This window comes from Cicer arietinum, chromosome 2, assembly GCF_000331145.2.
Source record: "Cicer arietinum cultivar CDC Frontier isolate Library 1 chromosome 2, Cicar.CDCFrontier_v2.0, whole genome shotgun sequence".
Taxonomy (NCBI): Eukaryota; Viridiplantae; Streptophyta; class Magnoliopsida; order Fabales; family Fabaceae; genus Cicer; species Cicer arietinum.
Genome location: NC_021161.2, coordinates 1,134,049 through 1,144,294, shown reverse-complemented (window position 1 = coordinate 1,144,294; position 10,246 = coordinate 1,134,049). Strand labels below are relative to the sequence as shown.

Sequence of the window (10,246 nt, the reverse complement as noted above, 5' to 3'; positions counted from 1 at the left end):
ATTTTTCTTTCGTATTATTTTCGTAATTTCATTGTTTCAGATAAGTGATTGTTTGATTTCTCATTTTGGTATAGTGTTCGTTTTATTTCTCGTCTTATTGCAGTATCTATTTAGTTCAGATTAACATATCAATTTTGATCTGTTACTGATTCAACCATAACTAAGTCCTAAAATTATAAATCTAGATGCATGGATATTTCAATTATTTTTTATTTTGGCATATTATTTACATATATTGTGTCGTTTTATGTTATTAATTTAAATATTATAAATATATTTATAGATGTATCATTTTCGTTTTTAATGATGTTAAATTTATGTTTATATCAACGTACTTTATCAATTTAAATGAATAAATATCATTTTATTTTTATAAAAAAAATTAAAGAAATTATTTAACAAAAATTTCATCGCACGCAATCTAATTGCAAAGAGAATTAACAGGAACACTAATAATGCATCAATGAATCCACGTATAACTGATAACTGATGTTTGATTTTTATATTTTAGCATACCACATCAATTTTAATTGTAATTAGATCGTACACTCGTGCCAAAGCACAGAAAAAACTTATGAGTTAATACATTTTATAATTATTTTATGAGATCAATTTTTTAAAACAAAAAAATTGAAATCAAATTTAATATTTAGTTTTAATAATTTTTTTCATATTAAATTTTAAAGTATATGAAAAATGTTACCTCAAAAATCTACATCTATTATTTGATACATGTACTGAGATATCTTCAACTGGTATTTTAAACAAACTACAAAGAGGTTGAATTTACGGTGTAATAGGTCGGATTGGTTGAATTTTCAACAAAAATAAAATAAAACCAAACAAATAAAATTTGTACGGATTGATTGGTTCACTTTTGCATGTTTTATATGAGTGTGTCCCAAACTAAGCTAAACCGATTATATACAAGTTCGTTTGGTTTAGGTGATTGAATTGAATTTGCTAAAAAATAAAATTATACAAAATTCAATTTTTTGGTTGAATCAAATACATAATTTGGAATATCCAATCAGAAAATAGAATATGCAATTGTCACTTTAATTTGGTTCCTCTAACATAATTTAGAATAAGTTATAATTAGAAATCTTAAAATAGATAGTAGATTTTTACAATGAAAAAAATTGGGTTACATTGAGTTATTGGATTTGAACGTTGTTAATTTACATTCATGAAAATTGGTTAAATAAACTTTTAGTCTGTTTAAAATTTTAAAATTTTGTTTTTGATTTCTATAAAAATAAAAAATAAAAAACATGTTATAGTCCCTATCAATATATTCTACAAGTTGTTTGAGTCCGTGCTGAAATAAAACATCCTAGAACTTTTAAATTTTTGGATAAATTTTTATAAACATGTTTAGAATATTATTAAAAATTCATCCGCACAAATTTAGAACTTTTTAACTTGTGATTAATTAAATTTAATTTTTTAAATTACATATATTCAAAATAAAAATCTTTAAAATATGAACATATAAATCAACTTTTAAGTTCATTTTTTGTAGAGGAATTTTTTGTAGTGTTGTAAATATACATGTAAAACAACCATTTAAAAATGTATGTTGATGTTTCTACATGAATTAAAACTATTTGCATAATAATTTTGTAAAGACTACAATATATAATTTGTATTACAAAGACTAAAAACAAAGTTTCTAAATTTTATAAGGACGAAAAACTTATTCACCCGAAAAAAAAAAATAAAAGAATATACATAAAGAAATGGCTAATAAGTTTTGGTCCTTATAAATATATCATATTTCATTTTTAATTTTTCTAAAACAAAATTCAAACAATGGTCCCTCAATTGAATTGTGTGCAAATAATAAATAAAAAGGGAGTGAATTTAAAAGGTTGCAAGTTTGATCTCATTAGTGTCATTGAATAGAAACAAACATAAATCTCTTTTTAAACGTTAATAAACCTATATAAGAATCCCTATCTACATTTTTTCAAATAAAAATGGAGTAGCATCATTAAATTATGATTTTGAAGGCGTGCATAATAGGAAAATTCACTACAATTAGGAAAATTCATATAATAGGAAGGAGGAAAGTTTAGAATGCTATTTTGGGCATGATCATTGTGTAATGCAAATTATTTTGTCTTGATATATTAAATATATTATGTTGAGATCTTTAGCCTCTAGCAACTACGAATCGAACAACGGTCATTTTGTTTAGCGCTACACGGCTAGAACACATTGTTTATTACAAATTTTGGCCAATCTTCTTCTTTGCATGATGGATCACCTTCTGGTTTTGGAATCTTCCATCATGAAGATCACCTAGTTCCTCTTATGTCAATTACATGTCAACAAAAAAACCGAAACAAACATACTAAGATCATAAATAATCCACTAAATTTGTATTGGAGGTGTTCTCTGAAATCCAATTAGAGATGTTCAATGTAAATAAATTTGGGAGTAAGACATACCTGAAATTATTTCAGAGATCAGTCACAATGTTGTAGACCCACAATATATGAACATTCTTATACACCAACATGGCATATGAGTCTTAGCAACTTAGATTGTGTTGACTAGAAGAAGCACAAAAACCATTAAGACAACTCATATTAACCTTTATATAGTCATTTGAAGCTTCACATAAAAGTAAGAGGTCATATGCAAATAAGATATGTGAGATATGTGGATCAGTTCCTATAAGTTCAACTTCTCTATTTATCATATGCCTCAATCATTCTAAACAAAGCACAAAGAAATAGGGGTTACCAAAAACTCGAATTTTGAATTAGGGATTAAAAGTTAAATTTGGATAAAATATGAGTGAATATGCAAATTAGTCCATGAAATTATAAATGTCGATTAAATTAGTTCATAAATAATGTGAATTGTTAAATATATCATTGAAATAGTAAAATATCAAATTTTTGTAGTTGTATATTTTGATGTGACGCTGCAATTGAGTATGTAGTTTATCCATCCCACGTCAATATCATCTTCTTAAAAATAAATTTGTTAATGAAATTTTGTTATCTAATAAATAAATTTATAAATAAATATAATAGTGTATAAATTATTACTATTTTATAATTTTAAAGATATATACACTAATTTATAAAATTCAAATATTAATTTGACTCATTATTATATATTGAAAGACAAATTTATCTATTCGTACAATAAAATAGAAGATCAAATTTACATTTAATCTGATTTATAGTTAAATAAAGTAATTTAAAAAAATTCATTTATGTCGATATTTTGACTTTTTACTGATTATGTTGCTAGCGGATAACAAAATGCAGCCGCAGCCACTTTGCCCTTCTATCAAAAACAATTTGGAGTCACCGAGAAACGCTAAACCTCGCCGGAAACCGCAACCGGAGTTTGCCGACACCCGAATTAAAACGGTGAGAACATTTCTTCCTTATTTCCTTTTCTTCGTATTTTCCTTCCCGTCTCGATTCGATCGCCTTTTGCAGCAGCGATAGCTTCCACTCCACATTGCAATCCACACTTGGGCGCTAAATAAAGCGCCACGATTCACAACATCGTGTCTATTTTCTGAAGGAGGAGGACAATGGATTTTTTTTCAAAAATTGTGACTTGATTTTTTTCTCTTATTTTAGATTGATTTTCATGTGGTTTTTGCACTGTAGCCTTGAAATCGTGACTTGTAAATGATTGTAATGAATATCTTAGGACCGGACCGATGAGAATCAATCACACGAGCTATTCATAGAACCGGTGTTGTCGAATTGCAGTCATAGTGATATAGCGCGGCAAAATTTTAACAAACTGCTATTGTTCTGTAATATGCGCTAGTACAAAGTGTTGTTAAATAGAGGTTATAGTAGTGCTATAGCATTGTAGTATAGCAGAATTTGAACAAACCTCTTTTGTTTGACAATGTTAAACACATCAAAGAAATGTTTTAAAAATTGAATCGAATCGGATAGTTCATAAGGTCGTGCCGTGGACCGGCACTGTATATGGTTTGATTATTTGAGTGGTTCAACAGCGGTTTAGTCTTGGTTCATACACAGTTGAACCATGACCCAGAGGTCTTGCCAGTCAGGTGTCTGGTTCAATATTTAAAACATTGCATTAAAGACTTGTTTATTTTTCATATGTTTTTTATATGGTTATATATGCCTACTGTGTGTTTATTGATTTATAGTTGGCATCCAATCGCATCAAAGACATTTTCTTTTTCACTTTGAAACAAATTGATGTATCATAAAGCTTTTATAACCAAGTCAGGTTGTGCAGGTTTGAATTGGTTATGATCGATTAGCAAAGATTTGAATCTTAAATGATGATTCTTTCTCTGTTACCAACAAACTATTCAGGTTTTTATTCTAACTATATATTGGTTTGTTCTACACATGAATGCTAATTTGCTTCCTGTTTAACTTCATTTTTCTTGATATGTTGTAGGTTTCCTTCATCAAGGTACTCCTTTTCTGCCATCAAAGTTTCCAGTGAGAGTTGGTTGTTATCACAGACATGTTTCTCTTACACCACAAATAGTAATTATTTCCTCATTTCTGTATTTTTTTTCTATCCTTCACTTTATAGTCTTTCAATGTGTTTCTAGTGGTTATTTATCATTTCAGATTACATGCTTTGTATTGGCAGATTTGTAGAGCGAAGATAAAACAAAAATATTCAAACCATATTGCGACCACTTCTTCAAGAAATGACCATTACCATATAAGCTATGATGATTCGCCTGATGAGCCTTTTTTGCTAACATTCATCAAAGAATCCTTATGGTATTTGTGAAACTTCATTTTGTCATCTAAGTGCAGCAGTGTAGTTAATCACCTGTCACCTGTTCTTGTTGTTTATTGAATATATGATGAAAAAATACAAATCACTCTTTTGAGTTTATTTTAATTACTGAAAAATACAATCATATTTACAAATTACAATCTGTTTTTATTTTATCTGCAGGGGTTTAAAATCTTTATCTGTATTTTTGATTGAGCAACCTAGCCAGCTGAAGTACATAGAGTGGCCAAGCTTTAGTAATACAGTATGTCTCATTACTTTACTATTATTTTTAGTTACAAATCATAATGGTTGGTTCCCATTACTTTAATATCGTTTTAATTAATTTATAATAACAATGTGTTGAATGGCTACTTATATATCTTTATCAATCATTGGCAGCTGAGGACTGCAACACTGACTCTTATTATTGTTGCACTGCTTCTTATTGCATTATCATCTGTCGATTCGGCTCTCAGCTACCTTTTGGCTTTAGCTCTTCGGAAGAGCACATAACTGTGAAGTACTGCTCATGTTGCCATTGCTATTTAAGCATTTTACTTCAGATGCTTGTAATCTCTTTAGGTCCATCCTTGTTAGCATGTAATTATCGACTCATTTTGTGAACGTGAAATGATTAAGTTATTCAAGTTGCTTTTATCAAAGGAGTTGTTTCATGTGAAGAAATTGGTTGCATTGCATAGAATCTTGTTATTAGACTTGCATTTATCAAATCAGGTTCAGGCTTATAAAAGTGTATTAGACTTGATCAATCGGTCTATATATATGTTTTATTATTAGTTATTAACATTGTTATTTTTATTATTATTTATTAATATTAGTATTTGTTATTTTAAATTTGCTAATTATGGATTTATTTTGTTTCTTTATTTTTTTTTTGGAAGGTTGTTTTATACTTGTTACTTATAATTTTATTAGATTTGGCTATGTATAAAGGTCTAGTTTCGCCTATTTAGAAAAATATAAAATATAATATTTTAATACTTTAATGTGAAATAGATTTTCAGGTCAAAACAGACTTTTCAAAAATGTCACAAAAAAAAACCTATAATAAGCAGTAGGTCAGACTCATGCCGAACAAATTAATCTTAGACAGGTTCAAGCCTTTCAAAACCTGGTCTTATATGTTTTAGTTTCATCCCTAATACAAATATTTCAAAATTAAATTTTCCGGTATGTTAACTTCTAAACCGAATTTTTGGAAAACAAAATTCCATACTAGAAATTTTGTATTTGTGTTGGATAAACAATGGATCCAAACATTTTCAATAAAAAGAGATAAAAATAATAGGGATAAAGTTAAATTTCTTAAGAATTATGAGGGTAATGATCAAAATGTGGAGGTATGAAATTCAATTTTCACAAAACTGTTCTGCTGTGGCCCAAACCGTAGGTGGGCTGTGTTGACTTGGGTTATGTTTATGGGTTAGTGTTGCTATAGTTTGGAACATTTCCGAAAATTATACTTTGTACCCTTCAAATTATACTCCTACTCCCATAAATGTTATGAAATGACGTTTTTACTCCGTATAAATATTAAAAAAATTCATTTTCACTCACAATACTATTAGTTTTCCGATACATAAATGAATGTCAAAATTTTCTTTTTTTTCGGAAAACTTTTTTTAAGTTTTTCGATACACATTTTGTTCCGGAAAACTTGAAACCTCCAAGTTTTCCAGAAACTTAAAAATAAATTTTTTTCAAAAAAAATGTTCTATACTGAAAAACTTTTTCATGTTTTTCGACAACTTGTTCCGGAAAACTTGAAATCCCCAAGTTTTCCGGTAGGTAGTTTAAAAATTATATTTTTTTCAAAAAAAAAGTATTTTGTACCGGAAAATTTTAAATTTTTCGATACATAAGTTATATTACGGAAAACTTTTTTTAAATTTTCCAATACACATCTTGTTCCGGAAAACTTGAACTCTCAAGATTTCCATAAATTTAAAAAAGTAGTTGCTAACAATTACCACATATCTTAAACTATCTTAATTTGATATTTTTTACACAAGGTTAGGTTATCTCTCAAACGGACAACTCCACAAATCAAAATCATATCCTTTTTCTATGGGAGAGTCCATGTTGCCAACACTCTCAACCCCATGTTGGTTACCACATATGTTCTATTAGTCTCAAATATTATTTAATTAAATGTTAATTCAATAATTTATTTAAGATCTCAATAGTTGCTTCAAGAAATTAATTTTTGCAGTTGTATACATGATACAACTTTGGTTTACCCATAAAGAGAATATCGAATTGGTTGGGAGTATTCAAGTATGATCCTTTACTAAAATAATAATTGATCAAATTTAACTTATCTTTTAATCAAACTTTAGATTACTACGATTCTTTATCCCAATACTTCGTAAAATAAAAAACTTCACAAATTTGTTTTGAATTGACTTATTATTTCACTTGATTTTGGCTCTCACAAATGGCTATAGAATTTGGCATAATATCAACACCAATAATATAGTACAAATTAAAAAATATGGAGAAGGATGGCATGGTATGTGCATATTTATAGTTTGAAAATGTGCTAGCTATCCATCCCTTGATATGTCTAGTTCTCTTCATATCAAGCTTCAGTTTTGCAATGACCTTTCATGAAAAAGTCACAACTGTTTTCCAGTCTTCATAATCAGTAATGTGAATAGAACTACTAAACTTGAAAACCGTGGTAAATAGTGGCATGGTAAAAAAAAGTTACCTTCCACCTTTCCCTAGTGTAGATTATGATTTTCCTAGGCCAATCACATTTTCAGCTTAGTATAGATTATTGATTATGAAATCAATAAAACTAATTTAAACAAATGCCCTATTCAAGTACTAGCTAGATCCAATTTGGCATTCACAATACACATTATTAAGAAGATAGCAGAAATTTTGATCCAATATTGGTTACTTAGATAAATTAATTTGTTGGCTATATCTAGTTAGTTATTTAACACTAATTATATATTTATATAATTGACTACATAAGTCTATATATTATTTAATGTAAACAACTCTATCTATTATCTATATTATTCAATTTATTTTTATCTATTTCTCTTTTATCAATAATTTAAATCAAGAATTGTAATAGTATTTATGCATATAATTGTAGAGACTAATTAATTTCTTATGATAATTAAGATCTACGTAACGAGTTAACATCTGTCACATATATTTACTGATACACATTGACTAGTGATGGATCATCGAACCAAATGATTAAGGAATGACCTTTCTCTTTGTTGATTGTTCACTAAGTATCATAGTTGTCCCCTTTTTTTTGAGTCTCAGAATACAACATCAACTATTCCTATCATGATATATAATTTGTTAAATTGGAAAATTTTCCATTTGAGTTACAAAAGGAGATCTTTAAGGATCTGTGTATGGCTAAGGAAACTCATCAATACAAAATATTACAAAACAAATTTGGATTCTATAATGTTACATAGCATCGACATTGACATTTCATATGAAAGTTGTATCTGATGTCTAACAAGTGTCTGTGTTTGACAACGACACATGCAGTTATTTTCAAAATCATTTCAAATTATTAATTTTAACTATATGTTAATGTCTATCTCTATGTTTTATGATCATTCAAAGCTCAAGAAACAAACACAGTGTTGAAACATGAAATTCAAACAGTGATTGATACATAAAAAGCCAAAAGCAAAATCAGAAAATTCAAAATATCCAATAGAGCAGCACAGAATACTGATTGGCTAATAAGTCTAAGTTGATTGCTATGTTCTCTCAAAATGTGAAATTGATGGTTCCAAATGAAAGTTTTTGAAATGTATGAAGAATAAAGTAGTGTACATTGAATGAAACTTTGTCAGATTGTTGACTTTTTGTACAAATTGAATTAGTACTTTTGGGAAATGTTCAATTATTACTAGTTCTATATTCCCCAAAATAGATCAAAATTATGTTTGAAATTTTGAACAGACGTGTGTTCTAGAAAAAGTCATCCAAATTCAAAAATCTTACAACCATATTAAAATTTTCCAAATAGAAAGAAGCATAATATAAAGTCATATTAATGTGCCAAGTACAATTGTAAATATTCAAAGAAAGTAGAAAAATATACCAAATCTTAACACCAATATGAAAAAAGGAAGAGGAACAAATACCACAACCAACAAGAAGTTATATTGACGACCAAATAATCCTCTTGATATTATATATTCATCAAATTAAAATTTTCATATAATAACCAAATTCAATCTCTCTATGAATTATACTACTAAAATAGTTAATATGCATCAAAACCAAACATGTCAAATGAAATCTCATAACATTATCACTTATATAACAAGAATCAATGCCAACACAAACATATCCTAAAACTATAGTTTGAGATATAAAGAGTTAAATAAACACAATTTCAATGTACACATATTAAATCTAAAAATTATTATACCCGAACGATTGAGATCACCTGAGTGCATGATCGTGTGTCTCTCTAGATTGTTGCCTCTTATCCATGATCAAAGTGAAAACAATATTCTTTTCCTTACCATAGAAGTTCTGATCTACACACACATGTTCACTATCAAAAACCAAGATATTTATTCATATGACCAAACAAATTATAAGACTAGGAACAACTTTTCAAAATAATGGGAAGGGAAAAAAATGAATGTGATACTGACTTGAAATGTGGAGCATCATTTGAAAGGTGTTGAGTTGTTAACCCAAAGATAGGAAAGTTTGTTACTTGCTTCTGTACTCATAAAAAGTGGTAAGTGACACACATGCATTTGTTTATGTTGTCAGCACTATGATGATGTTTCTCTGGCAAAAGTGAGAATTATTATCATTTATCATCAATCATGTTTTCATGGTTTTGAGTCAGCCACTTTACTTTTACTCATTTTTTGGGTCCCACAATCAATCATACAATATAGAATTTGTTAAATTAAAACACAATAGCATATGGGGACACATTCTAAAAAGTGACAAAAGCATTATTATCATGATTGTGGTATGGTTTCATCAAACAAACAAGAAATGATTGTGCTATGTTTATTTATTTATTTATTAAGAGGAAAAAAGTCTAATTGTGCTATGTTTGTTATTTATGTGCCTTAAAAAAGTCTAAGGAATGAGAAGAAAAAAATAATATTTTAAAAATCATACGATAGATTTAATCATATCACATGATCTATAAATTAATATTATCTTTTTGTTTTTATTTGAATGGTTTGATCATAATTTTATTTTAATTTGAACAATTAAAAATAGTTGAACTATAAATTAAAGGTTTTGCTAATTCTATCTTTTTTTTTTATACAATGCAATATTAGTTTTATTTCTAATTTAATTTTTAAAATATTTGAAAATTAATTATTATACATCGATAATGCATAATATTTTTACACATTGCATGTAATCAAATCATGTCATGATTTATTTTTCAAAATCTCTCTATCAATATCTATATAGTACAATGTTT

The 10,246-nt window shown here is 27.6% G+C and overlaps 1 protein-coding gene and 1 long non-coding RNA gene across 3 annotated transcripts; one reads left to right on the top strand and one right to left on the bottom strand.

The window, feature by feature from the left end:
- The first annotated feature begins 3,249 nt into the window (after nt 1-3,249).
- On the top strand, nt 3,250-5,565 carry LOC101492477 (uncharacterized). 2 transcript variants are annotated; one of them, XM_004489267.4, is made up of 6 exons: nt 3,250-3,395; nt 4,258-4,337; nt 4,426-4,517; nt 4,627-4,763; nt 4,945-5,026; nt 5,164-5,565. In XM_004489267.4, the coding sequence occupies exons 2-6, from the start codon at nt 4,301-4,303 to the stop codon at nt 5,275-5,277; spliced, it is 462 nt and encodes a 153-aa protein (XP_004489324.1). In that variant the 5' UTR covers nt 3,250-3,395; nt 4,258-4,300; the 3' UTR covers nt 5,278-5,565. The 2 variants fall into 2 exon arrangements, with proteins under 2 accessions (XP_004489324.1, XP_073221033.1); XM_073364932.1 differs by having other exon boundaries at nt 3,281-3,395; nt 4,249-4,337.
- Nucleotides 5,566-9,066: 3,501 nt separating this feature from the next.
- LOC101492262 (uncharacterized) lies at nt 9,067-9,769 on the bottom strand. Its single transcript, XR_189400.4, has 2 exons — nt 9,444-9,769; nt 9,067-9,323 (listed from the first exon to the last, which is right to left on the bottom strand). It is a non-coding gene; the product is annotated as an uncharacterized lncRNA (long non-coding RNA).
- Nucleotides 9,770-10,246: the final 477 nt, after the last annotated feature.